Source organism: Apostichopus japonicus, chromosome 8 (genome assembly GCF_037975245.1).
Source record: "Apostichopus japonicus isolate 1M-3 chromosome 8, ASM3797524v1, whole genome shotgun sequence".
NCBI classification, from domain to species: Eukaryota; Metazoa; Echinodermata; class Holothuroidea; order Aspidochirotida; family Stichopodidae; genus Apostichopus; species Apostichopus japonicus.
This window is the reverse complement of record NC_092568.1, coordinates 21,052,725-21,072,682: the sequence shown is the minus strand read 5'-3', so window position 1 is coordinate 21,072,682 and position 19,958 is coordinate 21,052,725. Positions and strand designations below refer to the sequence as shown.

The following is a 19,958-nucleotide window of genomic DNA, read 5'->3' as shown; positions in this document are numbered from 1 at the left end:
AGCGGTTCTTTATTAACGCGCGGCATCTGTTTGCATGGACATAACAATGTTTCGCCACAGATTGGGGTGATGGTGAGACTGGAGGGAACGCAAAGGAAACAAAAGCAGGTGATGGATGGGATCATGTTGGTAGCATACTAGCATCATGGCATGACTTCTTTAATGTTTATTTCTAAACATCAGGCCCATCCTTGTCTCGTGAGTGTCAACCCTTCAGCCCGTCCCCCTCACACCCGACAAGTTTAGTTATGAAGACTATTTATACAGTTTAGGTCTGATACTATACTAGATCCATAAAATTGCGGTACTACTACCCACCGACTCTCTTTCACTCCCCTTTTCCTTCCTATTAAGTCCACCTCACTTTCCCCTCCGTCCCACCTCCTTCTCCTTCACAAAAAGCAATTGATGCCAAATAAATTATAAAGCTGTCATTCGTTAGTCCCCCTTCTTATCCTTGAAGAGTTGCAAAGAGATACTTTTGCAGAAAAGTCACCTTAGAAAGAACCTGGTCACGAAAACCAAACAATCAAACTACTGATCCACTCTCAACCCCAGTCCCCTTACATCGACACTGTGACTGTGTGATCATCGTCACTTGATGTGTATATCACGAGTTCATTAAAAAAGGAAACATATACTACATTGGGACACATTTCCAGTTTCACACGTATTGTCGAAATGAAATGAAATGAAATCTTAGCCTAAAGGGCTTAGAAGCAAAGAGATATTATCTGCTTTTTTGGTCCTTTCATAAATAGCGCCACTAATTTCAAAAGTTTCACTCTTAATATGTTATAGATTAATTTACGCCTTTCCTGAACTCAGTTCACATTTGTAGGGTAGTGCACTTAATGACTAGCTCATATACAATTGCACATGACACAACTATATATCTAGTTCATTCGCGCTTTTGTTGTTGTATCTGCTCTTCTTGTTGATATTGATAATGAATGTCTGCTGCTGACACGGTGAATTTTCTTCCCGTAAAATATCTAGAATTATGAAAACACTACTTACGTGCAAGTAGACATTTCTGGATTCTAATTTAATTGACTCAAATCAATTTTAATCTTTAATTTTCAATTCTAAACCTGGAGTGTCTTATTCACCAACTAACCTGCAGCTAAATACCAATCAACAGTAACATAATTCTGCCATAGACAGGTAGCGTATTGTAGTTAGTTGATGAATGGAATGTCACCGTTACGTATTGCGCACATATAGTCTCTATCCAAGCTATACACGGTGTGAAGCCATACACGACCGGAGTAATACATTTTGAAATCTTATTACTCGTCACTCCAAACGTTTCAGGTTATCAGTATTTGTCACCATATTTTAGAGCTCCGCTTCAACAACTTCTTTCTTTCCTTGCTGACCCACGTTTGACACTTCACTATAGGTTATAGTCGCAAGCCATAAATTTCTATGGTGTTAAAATCACCGAAATTTCTACTCTTTTAAGTTGATTGATGACAGTACACATACATGACTGATTTGATTTTACCGAATGACTGAAAGTTACTCAACAAACAGCACATATATATTTATCAAACCTTAGGGAAACAAATCACCACGTAACCTGTATAGGGAGGAAGTCTTCTGTCAAATTTTAGGGGATACATTGTTAACAAAATAAATACATTTTTTTCTTTTGCTTCCCATTACCGGACTAACCGTGACCCCCACCGTCGACGACTTTTAGGTCGCGAAAAGTTTTGCGAAGCGTGGATATAAGAGCGCTAAATTGGCTAGAGGTTCCGAAGGGCCAAATTATTTCCAAAATATTAATAGCTGTTAAATGAGAGCGTAAGTTATCTTCTTTAAGAAGAAGGCGATATGGCTTTTAAGATCATCTTTAAGAAAATGCTTCATGTGCAGTTCGAACATGAGTGACCATTATTATACTATGCTTTCTAGCATAAATAACTCAGCTAGAGACAAACATGAGTGCATTCCTAGCAAACTCTAGCACGAATACGAGTTCAAATTCACAATGTATGGACAGGTCCAAAGCATACCAGTCCTGAACGAAGGTGCATGTTGTTTGTTTTCATTGATAGGTATAAAAGTTAAATACATGGTCATGAAAATAGAGGGAATTTAGTCAGGAAATACAGAATTAAATGCTTGAACTTGCAACCATGTATTTTTTAAAAAGAGGTCATTTCTAAATTGTTAAAAACGGCTCTGTTTCTGGAACCATGTGTCCAATTTAGCGTATCAAGCATTTTCGTTTGGGTATGATGTTACCATAGAAACATTTCTTTTTTAAAGGAAATTCACCCAAGATAGAGCCCAGTCACGAATAACAAATGTCCTAACTGACTCACTTCCTCACCCCAGTCCCCTCGCATCGAGACGGTGTGACTGTGACCATTTGGATATGTCACCAGACATAGTCCCTGTATATAAACGTATCAATGTAACGTATACGAATATACCGTACGTGCGGGGGGTAGGAGCCGGGGGGGGGGGGGGCACTGGGAGAACGTGCCCCACACGTTGTGCCCTATACTGGCAAAGAAAATGTGCCCCTTTGATGAAGAACTGTCTTTTGGATATCTTAAGCCTTTGTTAATTTTAATATTTAATTTTAATAATTTATTTTTAGTCTGTACATACTATTTCTAAAATGGCATCCCATATCTTTTTGAAGCACGGTTAACAATAAACAATCTCAATAAATAGTATTGATAGCATACTAACACATCATATATATTTAAGTGATATGACCGGTGTGTATCGGCTTATGGCATAACGAGTGGTGTTTGTGGAATAAGAAAGTGCCGCTCTGATGTTGTTCAACCCACTTTTTGGAAGCTTCCTACCCCCTGCGTGTACGTGCTATATTCCAACAATAACCCACGTTCGAGTTTATGGCATATCGATATGTACAACATGTTGGTACACGACGGGTATTCAATCGATTCTATTCAATATTGTCTTCGCTAATTATCCGGTCGTCTGGATCGATTCAAAGTATTTTTTTGTTTTTTTATACACGACAGTTGGTTGGAATTTTGTGTATTTAAGGTTGGCTGGTTCTGGGCTTTGAATAAGTCCATGCGTTATAATACCTATTGGGATCGATTTTTGAAACTGTTTACAAAGGAAACACTTAAGTACCATTTGGTCACTTGAAATACACCTGGTTATTGAAAACCTCAAATTACTTCTTATTATAACGCCCTCTGTAATTTAGTTAGTTATAAGTTTCTATTCACCAATAAAGAAGTCTATCTTCTCTGATTGATCGGTGACTGCCGTAATAGCTTCGATAAAACTGGATCAACAAAGTGCGGAAAAGTGTGGATTTGAATAGGGGCTAAAAACAGGAATAAAGGACAAGAAGTCAAATGTGTGAATTTATTGGCTTTGGTTTGTAACAGTAACAAACCATTGTTATTATTGTATAGATGACCGGGCGAAACGGAACGTATTTGTATGGAGAGTTTACTCCGTGCCAGAAAACCAAGAAAATATAAATAAATAAAAGAAGACAAAAAAAGGAAAAGAAAAAGAGATGTCCACAACTCTTGTGTTATTTGTAGCACTTCAAATCATCATACATAGTTCCATAAGTTGGTTATTTCCGATTCGAATAGTCATAAACCAAGAAGTGGTTTTGTAAGGAAATAATAGCTAGTTACTGACTAAAACTAAATGATACTTGTATGTAATTACTATATATATATATTGAACATTTAATTTGTACTTATATTTATGTATATGTATTTATACACATATATATATATTTTGTTTGTTTGTTTTTTCTTTTCTTTCTTCAGGGAGTCTTCCACATTGTTAAGCTTTTAAGCTTTATGGAAGACTTCCCTCCACTTTGTACTTTTGTGGCAAAATAAATAAATAAATAAATCTAAACCTGAGGGATTCTATAAATCATTGTAGAGACCGATATATGCAAGGAGAGAAAGGAAGAGTTCTTTCAGGAAGAGCAACACCCCCCCCCCCCCGTCCCCAACAAGGTAATGGCTCCAGGGTGTCGGACCCCTGTGACAGTTATGTCAACGGGCCTCTTTTTGCACTTTTCATTGTATGAAAATGAGCATAGGCCTGCTGGGCTCTTTCCCCTTTGTTTTCTCGGGCCGCTCCATATTCTTCGGGCCCCCATATTGACCCTGTCACCGGGGATGTAGTCCCTCCTACCCCTTCTCATCAGGCCTGAATGGGTTCTGGTAGATTTTTTTTCGATTAAAGGACACGATGGTAGGTGTAGCTTTGTTTGTAGAAGTTTTCGTAGGGAACGAAATAAAATTCATGATTTGAAAAACATGACGGTCGTGTAGATAAGAATATGAAATTGTGAGTCATTTGCATAACAATTCAATTGGCAATATTGCTTGAACATCTCTCATGTTAAATCAATGTCAGTTATGTGATAGTAGCAATGGACGAAAAAAAGATAAACCCATCCTCTCTGTGAACACATTTTGCCCTTTCACTTCTAACTGGTGAGGAGGTAGGGAAATGAGTAGAGAGAGGCAGGGTTGGATAGGGAGGGTAGATAATTTTAATGTTATTGTCACCATAATGACGCAACATTATACCCATTACCTTTTGGGGGGAACCGCTACATCGTTTCGATATGGTCACGTGATTGGCGAATGAGGGGGGAGTGGGGGAGGGGCGGACGAGCGAAGGGAATTTTAAGCCTCGTAAAACAATCGCTTCTAATAATACAAGCCAATCACCAAAGAGTACAAACAAAGTTAAATTTGTGTTAATTATATATGCGTGTCACCATGTCATAACAAAGGGTAAAAGCCAGGGATAGCGGATGAGCGGTATAATATATTTCTGTGTTTTGCACATCAAACGTGGGACCCACCAGCAAGAACATTCTATGACGTCACACTCCATTGTTTCTTTTATAAGGATATAGATGCGTATAATAAGAGCGTCTCAGAGGTGAAGAACACACACAACTCACGCTGTTTCGCTTGAAAATCAACTTGTCTTATTCTTCTTCTTTTTTTTCAAAGGAAAAAAAAAAGAAGCTGGAATTTATCAAACAAACTTCGGCAAGATCACAAAGCTATCATCATGAAGTTTGTTTTGGACGTCATTATTTTTTTGTAAAATGTCAACAAAATATTTTCACGAAAACATTCCTCCCCCTACTCCTAATTTGTACAATGTTTGTCCAATAAATCGCGAGAATTATAAGGGGGAAAAATGAACAATAAAAAAATATTCGGAAATATGATACGATTTGTAGCTAGGTTACGTGGCCAACTCCGCATCTCTATTAGTACCCTTTGCGTTTACCGGGTGGCCCTGTATCTTCACCCAGCCGCATGTGGCTTCAATTTTGATACTCAAGTTAAAAGTCTTTCGGAAGTCACAATCGGTGGACGCCCGCTGGAGGAGGTCGTTGGCTATATGCCCCTTCGTCAAACAGTATAACACGGCGACTGAAACACTTCCTACTCGTTCACAAAATCGAAGCTTGTTGCCCGTCTGTCTCTCTTTCTCTCTGCTGTCGTTATAGCCTCGTGTATTTCTTTTCTTATACTGCTGTTGTACTCCAGTCCGGACCAGACGAGACACAAACTACGCTTTGACTCCTATTAGTTTCGCGTATAGTCAGTCTACTGTCGAGTTGAACGCATAGCGGTGATATGTGTGTAGTAGAATCATTGATTGGCCTCATGAAGGTGGGGGAAGGTGTTAAGGCTTTTTGCCTTCTTACTCCTTCCTAATTTCTCTGTTGACTGTTAACGCTGTGAGTCGCACAAGAGGAATGTTTTTTTGAGACCGAAAGGAACTTTAGAAGTCTTCTCTATAGTATGAAAAGAGATATTATCATTCCGATGTCACCTCTGCAAACCTTTTGGGGGTGTTTCTATCCAATCAGCTTGTCAGTCTAGATACTGGAAATAATAAAGACACAGCCACAGAACCCTTTTGTCATTCTTTTTTTGAAAAAAAGAAGCTTTGCCGGGTTTGGAGTAGCTCGGTAATCATCCCTTTGTGTAAGAATCTTATCTCTGTCTCTTGTGAAAAGAGCTTCTTATATACTGGATAAGGTTTGTCGCGCCTGCCTCTCAGCCTGTGAGCGATGTAAAAAAAAAAAAAAAAAAACATTAGATAGATAGAGATGACCCAATATCGTCGTTGTTGGTGAATCTTGTCTTCCTCTTCGTCTACCGTGTGTCGACCGGATGGATATAAGTGTAGAGTCATGTAGCAGCATGCAAATTTACCACCCGAAAACGGTGAAGGATATCAAATAGTGTAGTAAAGTTTTGATTTATATTTACGCGACCGATATTTTGATCTGGTTTTTTTTCTTCTTCTCCATGTTGCTATCAAGTTATTTGAAATCTTCGATTACTTTACTACAGGAGACATTTGATCCTATTTTTGTTTGGTGTCATCTGGACATATTGTTTGGAGGAATCATTTAATAGAACTGTAAGCATGAGGAGTGTAAATCTGCCTTGGCCAGGTTTAAAGTGGATGGTATGGCCCAGGACCCTACGTGATGCTTGCCAGGTTGCAATTTGTTTAGTCTTTCTCTTTCAAGTGGTACAATCAAGTGCAGACTCGGTGAGTTTATAAAGAAAATTTAAGGATTTTTTTTATATATTTTTTTATATATATATTTTTTTCTCTACTGTAAATTACCAAGAACACAGGACATCGTGAATTAGCTATTGGGATTTTATATAGCGTTTAACCGATAAACTGGTGGGCCTTAACAGCTTTCTTTATCTCAAGTTGGGTCCACCTAACCCCTCCCTCACACCCATTCCCTTCCCACATAGTTCTTTGGAAAACAACGGTCCCGTACTATAAAACACTTAGGTTCCACGATAGAAGTGATACCCCTTATTAATACCTTTACCTTTTCTATAAGAAATCGGTCCAATTAAACGGTAACAGTCCGTGAGGGTAGAATAAAGAAATTCCATCACAATGGTGTGTCGTTTTCTTTCAATATTATTTCAAATGGTTTAGTTGCCATTTATCGTCACTGTTTACTGCATGATTGTGCGGTTCAGGTCACTAAAACGTTTGGCATGGAACATCAGTGTGAGGAAAGAAGGTTCTCATAGGGTGCGAAATGGGACGTAAATGGGGTGTGGGGGAGGGGGGGGGGTAGAGTTCCTTCAACGAAACACGAGATTATTCAATGGTGTACTTCATTATACAAGCTTGTGATGAGAGCCCGGGAGGGAAGTGTTGTATCGTTGTAATATAATATACCCCAACACTTTTCCCCTCCACATGCGGCGAAGTTACTACAAGTAGTAGCACTGGTAGCTTTAAACTATATACAAGTAGTATCACTCTTAGCTACAAACTCTACAAGCAGTAGCACTAGTAGTTTAAACTCTATAGAAGTAGTATCACTAGTAGCTGTAAACTCTAGAAGCAGTAGCACTAGTACTTGTACAGTCTACAAGTAGTAGCACCAGTTGTAAATTCTACAAGTAGTATCACTAGTAGCTGTAAACTACAAGTAGTAGCACTTGTAGTTTTAAACTCGTATACAAGAAGTAGCAACAGTTGTAAACTCTACAAGTAGTAGCACTAGTAGTCGTAAACTCTACAAGTAGTAGCACTAGTACTTGTACACTCTACAAGTAGTAGCACTAGTAGTTGTAAACTCTACAAGTAGTAGCACTAGCGTGATTTCTTTCTTACGGACACCACATACCCAGTTATGTTTGTACTTTGGTTGATGTTTTACTCTAAATGTTTCTAATAATGACCTGTTCTGTATTCAGATAATCGTTCAAGGAAGTTTAGTTTTGTAACTTGGAGAATGACTGTTCAAAAGGGATGTTGGCAAGTGGGGGGGGGGGGGGCGGGTAGTCGGACCGGGATGATGTTTTGTTAAGGAGGGTTGGGGTGAAGTCAGTACCTATGTGAGCGTTATCGATGGAAACGTTTTAGGATTTTGTAGATGGCGGAACACTGGCAAAAACAAAACAAAAACAAGCAAGCAACAATGTAGTGGATTACCTGCCCCCACCCCCCCCCTCAATAAAGAGGGAAGATGAAGGAAATTATGTGAGTTAATGGCTAGCAAATATAATGCTTTGTAAAACTTTCTCCAGTAGACAGTACATCTTCATTTCATCAACCTACTATATAGAACCATTCCTGATTTATATATTAATGTAGATGATGTAATTATGTATACATGTGAAGGTTTATATCTTAGATATGCACCACCATGCATTCTAATGGCACATTGATAACACCCCCCCCCCTTGTACCTCCTTTCCCCACCCACCGTTGGGTTCATATTGGCTATAGAAAAAAAAGAAAACTTGTAAGACTGTATATATATATATATAAATATGATGTGATGGTTAAATTATGTTTCCTTGCAATTATAATATAGCCTATACATCAGCTTTAGGGTAGAACGATAGCTCAAAGCAACAGTTTGTGTTCGATCGAAAGATTTACTATATTGCCGTAGCCCATTCCAATGCAGCAATGGCAACCCATTAGATTGAGCTAGTCAAACGTCAAGTAAGTCTAATCTGTTTATAGCTCCATGGTCTAATCAACGACGTACTGATGTGTATCAAATCGGTGTAATAATCGGTTTTGACCTCAACTGCATGCGACTGCAAAACAAAAGCTTCAAAGTTTGTATGGGTGCAAGTGGATTTGTAAGGGGGGCGAAGAGACAGACAGAAGATTTAATAAGGTGATGATTAGGGATCATCGAGAGTACAAAGAATATGTTTGACGCCGGGTCTTAAAAGTGGCTTTAAAGTTTGGTTTATGCAGAGCTTTCAAGCTCTTCTTCAGTACATGATCACAGGAAATCCCATAAGAACATTCAACCATCTACTTATCTACTACATATCTATATATATATATATATATATATATATATATATATATATATATATATATATATATATATATATATATATATATATATATATATATATATATATTTCTCAGCAGATTGCCTGCACAGGTGGGGAAGAGTTTGTAAATATGTAATTATGAGAACTACTCTTTTTAAAAGGCATGTAGCCTAACGGGTTGGGTGGGGTGTCATTGTTTAGCACGTATAGGTAACCAGAAGGGTTTACCACTGTACAAACAAAAGTTTGTAATAAGTACACCATCGAATTTTGTCGGTATATATACCTATTGTTTGATAAGAATGTGATTACTATTTATGCTGTTTCGTATTTATTACAATCATAAAATTTGTACTGGTCAATTTCACTGTGGTACCAACCACATGTGAACTCGGTGCAATCGACAAAGGCCAACGGGAAGTTCAGGAGAAAAGTGTTCCTCTAAATAGATGTGTACATATAGGCTTCTTTGTACATTTTGTTTTTATGTCCAATAATTTGTTTTCTAAATGTTTCTAACTATTTTGCCAATTTGACCATGACTTGACCGTGCGTGAGACGGGGGGGGGGGGGTGTAGAATTGGGTGGGGTGGGGTGGGGTGGGGAAGGCCTCGAATGGGAGGGGATTATCACGCGATTTTTATCTGTTGATCTACCCAATTTCTCTCCTGCGTATCTCCGTCTCCTATAACATAAACACTCCGATCTGTCTTATCGTATACAGCAACATTCATTACAGCCAGCTCGCACGGTTTGGTCGGAAGTATAGGCTAAATTTTCCCCTTTGGATTGTAATTATTAAATTTATAGCTTATCAAATTGTTTGGTTCAAATGTGCGATAAGCAAATATTTAATCACGGTAATCATTCAGTATTTGTCGTAGACTATACATGTAGGGCAACGGGTGCCGACCATGATCATCCATTGTACCATTTATCGTAGTATATCGTGACACTAAATCAGTTTCCAACCAGCCTTTGAGTAACATTCAGTTGTTACAATTGCTCAGTTCTCATACAGACACACGGGTGAGAATCTGAATAAGGTAAAAGTGGTCTGCTTAAAGTCATCTGAAATGCCGACTGACTGTATAAATTCAGAAAAAAAGGGGAGGAATATTTTTGTTACCCAGCATTGAATGTGCTCATGATGCAGTACATTAAATGTGATTGAATATGTTTACCTTTAAAGTGACATTAACTTGAACAAAATTTTTACTGTCTCTGAAGAAAGAGAGAGAGGTGGAGACAGAGACAGGCCGCGGAAAGAAAAAAAAAGAAAGAAATTAGATGTATGATAAATCTTGTTATCTCTCACTTTTATTTGCGGATCTGTGAAATTTACTAGTTTTAACTTTCCACTGTCTATGAAGCATATATAAAGATTTGCGTACATGTTCCATTTAATAAGAAAGATGGGGGGGGGGGGGGAACTGCCAACCATTAATCAGCATGGGAAACTTATTCTGGTTTCCTCTGAATCAATAAGCTCAATTTCATGTTCGGCACGTACTACTCGCCATGTAATAAAAAGTTTTGCTCGTTATGGTTCATTGGAAAACGGCGATGATGTCTGCTAGCTCTTATAAACTTTTAAGGGCGAAACCAGACGTAAGCGGAGAGTGAGGAAATATCATGATGACAGTACTTGTATGATTGAATGTAAAGGAAAGTATAAAATATATAATTTTAGTATTGAAAACGGAACCGGTTTGCTTCAATATTGAAGTCACGTCTACACGTTTGAAATAATGGCTGTGTATGCTACGGCTGACGTCATCACAGATTGTCTATTATGGAACGCCAAAAGGATCAGCAGGAGGTATGATGATGATGATGATGATGATGATGATGATGATGATGATGATGATGATGATGATGATGATGATGATGATGATGATGATGATGATGATGATGATGATGATGATGATGATGATGATGATGATGATGATGATGATGATGATGATGTGAAAGATAAGTCCATGTTGTAAACGCCTCATGTCCATTTTCGTGCGATTGATATTAACTGATCACGTGGGCAGCAATGTTAACAAATAAGTTGCTCTGGTAAATTGATATGAATATAATGTTCATCAGCGGTCATCAGTATTACCCCAAAATATGCTAGAGGAGTCAAATTATGGTCACACATGCTCAAAAATCAACAAGCATTTTACTGCCTACTCTATAATTACATAAGCACAGAGAGACGATAAACTGTATAGTTTCTAACTTAATCCTCGATAAAGCTTGGAATAATTTTGAGGATCAGAGCTTCTATAGGAACTGAGTACTTTTGAAGACTTGTAGCAAGTTATTAGCATCCTAAAATTTGCGGCCAATACTGATGACGTTTAAAGTTATCAGTTTAAATAATGTTAGACTTCAGAGCATCGATCTAGCGCCATTCGGTGAGCTTTTTAGCGTACATACCGAACACCAATAGGTTCACCCGAAATATGATGTTGTTCTGAAAGATATATGTATACATGCGATAAACTGGTATAATGTACACTGTGCTACGTATTGCAGTACACATGCCACTGTACAGCAGTAACACTCAATGTTTACATCAGCCATATTATTAGTTATGCATTATGGACATATCCTCATATCTGGTGAGCCATTCTACTCCCATTCTCCCACCCTATAAACACTGCTGAATTCCTCTTAGTGTTCTTCCTCATTTTATTAATCGTTTATATTGGGGAATCCCTCAATGTCTGGAATTCACAATTTTGAACCTCTCAAATATTTTAGCACGTTAAAATTTCGGACGAAAAAGAGATTGATCCTTTAAAAGAATGATGTGGCCTTTTGTATATTCACAAGACAGTTGACCACCGCAGGCTATATGAACTTGTGCGGGAGTTGAGATCTTACGGGATTTGAACACAGGTGAAACCAAGATCATTTGCAAGCTGGCTGTGCACATGTCAAACATGCAAAACTTGGAAGATTTAATACAAAAGCATTAATTGTATTTTTTTCCCGTTCTTCTCTGTGTTGTGAAATCGATGTCATCCATTTGCATCGATGAGGAGAATAGGCCTACGAATAAGAAATCCAGTTTGAATTCTGGTTTGTATGTTACCTAACTTACGTAGGCTACATATATTGATAGCTTCTCGGCCTTTTGGCTAAGATCATGTGCAGTATCTGTTCCCTTTCGAGGGGAATTGTGATACACACCTGACGATGATCACACAGTCACAGTCTTGGTGCAAGCTTGGGACTGGGGTTGAGAGCGGATCAGTCGTTCGGTTAATTTGGTTTTCGTGCCCAGGTTCTTTCCTGGGTGACTTTTCTTAAAAAGCATATATTGATCTCGGCCGTCTCTACAGAGTCGTGCATCATAGCAAGACGCACTGAACCTGTGTCATACTTCTACTTTCAATTTTGTATCAGAACGCATGCAGTGAGCCTAACGTGTTTCCCGCCTGAGTCGATTTTCCTTCACCCCACCATATCTCTTTATAGATATATAGGCCTATACATATATACATGTATAAACATGACTGTATCACGCACTTCTCAACGGGCCTTTAATATTACCACAATAATCAAAACATTCATCAGGATTTCAAACTGCATGTTACATACTCGTTTCCGATGTGAAGTTTTAGGGTTGAATTGATAAATAGTTTTATATGTGTATATATATACATACGACCTTCGGAGTTGACGTCTAGAAAATGTTTATTTGTAGATTTTTTTTGGTTTCCGTTGATTTATCCATCGATGATATGTTGTTACCACTACGATTATTCTCATATGATATATGGCTCACTAGGGTGATAACTTTGTAACCCCTTGTAGATTTCGGCGCCAGTTCGGCTCTCCAGTTTATCATTTTTCATATTATAAAGATGGATTTTTTTGTTGTCTAATTGTGGAAAATAATCGGTTCTGTAAATTAGACCAACGGGAGACTAACACTTGACCCAGCCAATGGGTGCTGAGAACTATTTTAACCAAACATTATGTTATTACTCTTATGTTAGTTTAATTAATTACACTTTTTTATTGCCCCGTGCTTTAGTCACTTCTTTGATGGGAGTATGCTTCGTTCAAACAGTTACCATGTCAACGCGATATACACAAGACACTGTATATAGTATACCCGGTCCAGCGAGCGACATGAATGTATAAAGCATATGAATGACTTATGTATAACTCTATTTCAGATTTGCAGTGTCACCCGTGATATTTCATTTGTTAATAATAATAATCAGTTATTTCTACGACGCTTAAGCGACCACAAATGTGGGAGAAGCCAGCAAGGGCTTATGGATTACAACTTACACGTCGGGTGGCTTCCAATTCAATTCAATTTAACTCAAATTTTGAATCTGTTCAATTTAGAAAGTCATTTAAGATGGGCAAACCGTAGATTGCTCTTGGATGAAAAACCCACCTTACTATGGCCCAGCCGGATATCGAACCCGGAACCTCCCGAATGCTAAGTCTCATTGCTTCAAATGCCACCGTTTTTTTCCACTCGGCCACAGCACCGGTTGTTGACAACCAATAACCCACACCCTAGCAAAGAACTATCCATATAGGATAGACTTATATTGGCTGAGCTTGTTTATGAAGGGCACCCGAAGTTATGACAATTTTTCTATACTTTCCTTTTACGTCCCGCCTCAAAGCACTTGTATTGTCAGTTTGAGCAGTATGAATATCATGGTACTATCGTATAACGGTTAGGAACTGTTCGTACTGTCAATACGAGTGTTTTGAAGCATGATATGGGAGCACAGCAGAGAGATATTATCATTAGAGAACTGTCCCAACTAGCTGGTGCCAAGGACACAACTTTATGAATATTCATGGTAAAGAAATTTAACGCAAAGAAGAAAATAGTGTCTGCATGCAATGACATATGAAGACTTACATGTATAGTGGTATTCTTTTTAGTTTATGGTCATGGCATGATAGTAAGTTACAAATGAAAGTGACACCATCGTATATTGATAAAGGCATGAACCGTATACTGATATAGCAGGTTAATGGAATATCATTACAGAAGCCGTTTCAAGATGCACTGTTATACCATCGAACTAACAGTGAAACAGATATGCCTACAGTATTACTGTACTATAAGCGCACGTACTATGTTCATGCATAATACCTATATCATGCCTTATATACTAGTATCATTGATAGGGCATACCCACTCTGTACAGTTGGCAATTTTTTAAATCCCATAATACCATGTTACCTTCCCTTTTCATTTTATATGAAATTTATGTTATAAAGAAACAGATAATAAATCGAAATGAAAAACAAACAGGAAAAGTAAATTGGTTAATTTAGACCAGTATCATTACATTTTCATTCATTGCATTATAAGAGAAAATCCTTCTTTTCTGGGCTATAACGATTATGTTTAACTTCACAACCGTTTCACCTAGTTCTGAAGCAAGAATTAAAAAAAAAAAAAGGAAAGAAAAATCCTGGCTCCCTTCTTTCTTAATTTTCTTTCTTCCGAATAACGTAACCATTGTCAAATATGAGTCAATTTTACTTGTAGCCACGGGGAATTTACAAAGTCCTTTACCTTGTAGCGGTGCCGATTGAATGCAATTGGTCACGAATTAGAACACTGCGGGAAGTCGGTTCAAGTGCAATCCTATCACATCGGACTCGGTTAGTCGAGTGCCTGACTCTCTTGGGGAGCCATAAACCAATGTCGTGACCTCGGGCGAATCATGTGTGTATCATTAATGTACAATTTATTAAAAATTACAAATCATGCTATTCGGTTATGCATTCTTTGCTAAATGAAAGAAAATGGGAAAAAAATCCCATTCGGTGACTTCACGTAGCGTTCAGATCTTTTTTTTTTACCGCTTGTAAAGCTCCCTGCTACCGGGCCAATTTCCACCCTTTCATCGTACCTTTAAATCTCCCCGTCCTTTGTTACTCTCAATTTGTCAACATATTAGTAATAACATTATCTCAACCTGTGACAGAGAACGAGTGAGGAGGTGGTATCGATGTATTATATACGCATGAATCTCAAATTCCACACAGCTCTCGTGGGGTTTCCCTGTGTCTGGTTTCATATACCCTGTGCTCTGTCAAAGGGAGGCTAACCGTGCCCAGCTGAAACTCCTCGGGGAAGCACAAACCTATCTCTAAGGATGTTTGAAAAGGGTTTGTAGACACCATCCCCCATTTACGCGGCAGGAATCAAATTTGTCACTTCTCATTTACGAGGCGCTCAAAGGAGAAACAACACCCGTAAATTAAAATGTTCATAAAAAAATTGTGACATGTAGGCTTACGTGTTCTTGACGTTGTTACTAATAGTAAGTTTCCGCTAAATGGAAAAGTCACGGTCATATATACTTGTACTATTTTCCCCTCTGAGAAAACGAATGTATTCACATATTTACAGCAAAGGTCCTATAAAAGAATCATGTATAGCCTACTGTGGCCAACACAAGAGTAAACAATTTTTAGGTTCGGCTTAGCTGAATTCAGTAATATTCGGGTTTGTTGTTGGTTGTCTTCGATCTCATTGAATGCATCACCAAGCCAGTTTATTGTAATATTGACTAGTGACCAAGAAAAAGTTGGTTGTTTTTCCAACTATCATACCTTTGGTAAAACTAAAAGTTTAAATACGGATTAATTATGGTTGCTATGAGAATGATCGGTGTGAAAACGATAGCTCAGCAAATATTTTGTTTAATTGGTTCTACTCTATTAAACATCTTAAAAAGGATATTCTAAGTTGAAAGGTTTTGTTTACTGTTCAGATTTTGACAGTGTGGTGATTGGCTAATTCCACTCTGCAATTTGTCAATAAAACTGATGTCAATCAACTTCACAAGTTATAGAATAAAGTCAAGTACTTGAAAGATTGTAATCATCTTTAGATGTTGTTATTAATCTTCAGTTTTTATCAGATTCAGTAATTGGCCACCTAGTGAGGTGGCTAGCAAATTGTGCTGTTTGTTTATACTTGATAGTTCTTTGATTGTCTCTTTGCAAGTGTGATGAGCACACACATACAGAGAAAGAACAAAAGAAATATGAAACATTAAGTATTTTGTTATATTCCTCCAGTTTTAGGATAAATCAAGTGAATGCATGATGTGAATAATGAAATGGATAGAAATAGATGAAATGACTACTATGGATGAACTGCATGAAATGAATGTATCGGGCCTAAAATTAATACTATATATGTGTGAAATGAATGGGTTGAATGAGTGGAGACAATTGAGTGAGTTCTGTTGTGCATGAAATTGAATTAAGTGCATGTAGTGAATATAATGCCTGAAAAGAATGAGTTGGATGGATCAATGAAAGGAAGGTTGTGGATGAACTCAATGAATTGGCTGTTCATGCCTAAAGTGAATAATATGTGTGAGACGACTTGATTAATTGAATGCAGTCAGTGGAGTAAACACTAGGGATGAACTGAATAAATTGGATGTATTAGGCCTAAAATGAATACCATGTGATGAAACAAATGGATTAATTGAATGAAGTAAGTGGAGTAAACACTATAGGGATGAACTGAATAAATTGGATGTATTAGGCCTAAAGTGAATACTATGTGTGAAACAAATGGATTAGATGAATTTAAAATCAATGAACTGAGGACAATGCATGCTAGGATGTAGTGAATACAGTCCCCAAAAAGAGTTCATGAATGGGATGGATGAAGTCAGTGAAGTGAACACTAGTGGTGGACTGAATGACTTAAGTGGATGCATGTAGTGTACATATAGATTCAGTGAAGTGAATACTTTGAATGAGTTGAATGTGTAAAGTGGTACTATGTGTGAAATGAATGGATTGAAAGAATGAAGACAATAGAGTGAACACTAGGGATGAACTGAGTGACTTCAGCAGATCAACATAGTGTTTGCAATACAAATGAATGCAATATGCATTGACTACTGTGCATGAACTAAGTGAAGTGGATGTATAGGCCTAAAGTGGCAACAATGTCTGAAAAGATTGAAGTAAATGGATGAAGTCGGTGAATTGAACACTAGGGATAAACTGAATGAATTTAAAGTATGTGCATGAAAATGTATGCGAATGTCTATATGAAATAAATTGAAAGTGAAGGAGAATATAATATGTAGAAGCAGATGCATGATGTGAATACAATTTATGACATCAGTTAAATGAATGAAACGTATGACTGAAGGACATGATGCAACAAGTCAGCAAATATCATCCAATGTTTCAAAAATGTTTAATGACATGTTTAAGTCTATTATTTAATGTATATAGTTGTTTGTTTTTTGCAGTTACCGATCAGTCCAGACAGTACAAATGACCCGAGGTGTCTTAAAGATTGTTCAAATGCTCGACAGAAGACATTGTGTGGCACCGATGATAGAACATATTCCTCAAACTGTGAACTCAAGAGGGTAAAAGCTTGCCTAGGAAGGAAGACAAAAATCAAACACAAAGGTCCTTGTGTTGCAGGTAAGATACAAATACGTCATGATTTGTGAGTCGCTATTTGACTATTTCTTTTGCACACTGTTTTGGATGTGTACATCTGGAATGTTCAAATTTTTTGAGTGCCCAAAATATATATATTTCAATCATGCATCTTTGCATAGATTTTATGATACAAGGAGAAATTCAATGTATATACTTTTAATGTATAATACTTTTAGCTCTTTTACAACTTGAATAGCAAATTTGAAAGAAATTTGAAAATTTGAAAAAATTTAAAAAAATTGAATGAATAGCAAATTTATACATTAACTATAAGGAAGAATACTACATTTATGCTTAAGCTTCCCTTGATGCAACATGATATTGTAGATACAGACATTGTAAATACCAGGTTGTACGGATCGTACTACTTCTTCAGAAGCTGACTACTTCAGAAGCTAAATTAAACACCATTTTCTGCTTTCTGTTTACAATAACTAAACACAAATTTGTAATACACCAGTATAGTCATAAAAAAATCAAATCAGCACAGGTGACAACTTTATTGTCACTACAACATCATAAAGGTAACAAGGAGACTAGCTCCCAGTGGGGGTGGACTGTTTGAGAAACAAAACTGTTGTTTACAATATATTTATTGTACAGTTGTGATCATACCACACGGTAATTACATATTGTATTCAAATGTTATCAGAGTTGACAAGGTCACAATACATACACCATCAGTCATAAAAGGAATTATTTAGCAAACTAATTTAACCGATTGACTGAACAGATAATACATTGTGCTATCAAATTAACAGCTGATGGGATCAGATTTCATTGTTTTATTGTTCATGGGGGGGGGGGGGTGGGAGGTTGGGTTGGGAGGTTACAAGAAGTTTAAAGCAGTGGTTTGTGTTTGATTAAATTATCAAATGCTAGATTAGTAGGTTTATCTTTATTACACGTCCCATAAAAATCCACTTGTTTTTTTGCAAATTAAGTTATTACTTTACAAAATGGTGCAGTCAGCTGGTAAATTCACCTGCTTCACTGGATGAGATTAATCATAAGTAATTGCTACTAAGAAGAGCAGAAGTCTGCTAGCTATATTCTGCAAGTAATGGTTCTTCATTTTTTACGAGAGTTGTTGCAGGCCAAAGCTAAGTGTTGATATTTCCTTTACAAAAAGTTAGAAATTATCCCGAGGTAAAGAGTAACTGTTGCAAAATAGATGACAGATGTAATGGGAAATTATATATATTTTGTGTTGATATTTTGCTTGTGTATGTGATCGTGGTGTAAAGATTGCCAGTTTAGGAAAGAGACATATTTTACAGGAACACACACACACAAAGACACTGGATACATCTGTCGTGAAAGAGATAAGTCTTACACTGAGAGACTTGTATGTTTATGGATGAAACTTGACAGCACTCACTTTGGTTGTGCGGTACTGTTTGAAAAAAAGCAAGAAAGATACAACTTTTCTTCATCTCATTAGGATGTAACAAATGAGATATTCATCTTCTAGTGTCTTTCCTCAGTGGTATAGTCTGTAGAGCTGACAGTTGAAAACTAATGATGGACATTGCCTATCCAAAACTTTTCTTGCCAATCGAATTATACCTCCACTCCATCTCTCCATTATCCAATATTTACTTCGCTCATCTCTTACCTGTCTCCTCACAACCTTAGCACCTCAGTAGCTACTCCTTCATGGACCGTCAGTCCTACACACATATGTGTGTGTTAAGTTGGGTATACATGCACACTTTCTCAGATATGGTCAGAAGGGGAAATGGGAGGGGAAATTGGGTGAGGGGAAATTGGATGAGGGGAGTAGCAAACGAAGATCCCAAAATTACCTGCCAATGAAGAAATAAAAATTAAATGTGCTTATGGCTCACAAATTTGTGTTGTTTACTTATAAACAAACAAAATTCATAGGCTCAATTTGTCTACTTATTTAATATTGCTTTGTCTCTGTATATCATTGAAAAAAGCTTGATGCTATATACAGTTTTGAAAATATTGTTAAGTTCACTGAAAATGGATGTTTGATACAACGTTTGACCCGTTTCGTTGTTTTCAGAGCTCTCGAAATGTGAGATAGAGAAAGCGTCTGCCCAAGAGCAGATGGACGCATCGAGCAGTAACGTTTACGTGGCTCAGTGTAACGATGATGGCACGTATTCAGCCATTCAGTGTCATTTCTCCTTCGGTTGGTGTTGGTGTGTGAACGATGAAGGAAAACCGTTACCGAGAACAGCTGTACGGCATCAGAGGCCAACCTGCGATGCTGAACCAGGTGAGACATTAAACAAGAATGTAAATTATCAATAAAGAATATAGACTTCAGCTCTGGAAGGACAATATGTATAGTGTAATGTATTCAGTAAAACATAGGGAACTGAAAGTATTTCTCTCATGGGTAGCTTAAATCCTGAAAAGGAGGCCATGTGAAGGAAGGGGAGTGGGAGGGGGTGTTGGAGGGGGTGTTGTAGGAGGAAGTAGGATTATGGGTTGCAACATGCGATGTCGATATATCAGTATATATCTAAGATTGTGAAGATGATGGACATTTCTTATTTATCAGGGGGTTGCCATGATGTCTGCATGATTTTGAAACTACATAAAAAATTTTGCTTCAAAAGTACA

General features: G+C 37.5%; 1 protein-coding gene and 1 pseudogene across 16 annotated transcripts in view; both read left to right on the top strand.

The window, feature by feature from the left end:
• The first annotated feature begins 4,667 nt into the window (after positions 1 to 4,667).
• LOC139971013 (SPARC-related modular calcium-binding protein 2-like) overlaps positions 4,668 to 19,958 on the top strand; it is a 55,782-nt gene continuing 40,491 nt past the window's right edge. For 3 of the 16 annotated variants that reach the window (XM_071977151.1, XM_071977152.1, XM_071977148.1), the window contains exons 1-3: positions 4,675 to 6,579; positions 17,156 to 17,336; positions 19,393 to 19,608. In XM_071977151.1, coding sequence (XP_071833252.1) covers positions 6,451 to 6,579; positions 17,156 to 17,336; positions 19,393 to 19,608 — 526 coding nt within the window. In that variant the 5' untranslated portion in view covers positions 4,675 to 6,450. Of the gene's footprint in view, positions 6,580 to 17,155; positions 17,337 to 19,392; positions 19,609 to 19,958 lie in introns of all 16 variants that reach the window. The other 13 variants (XM_071977150.1, XM_071977147.1, XM_071977141.1 and 10 more) reach the window with 8 other exon arrangements.
• Positions 11,991 to 12,089, top strand: LOC139972697 (U2 spliceosomal RNA; annotated as a pseudogene).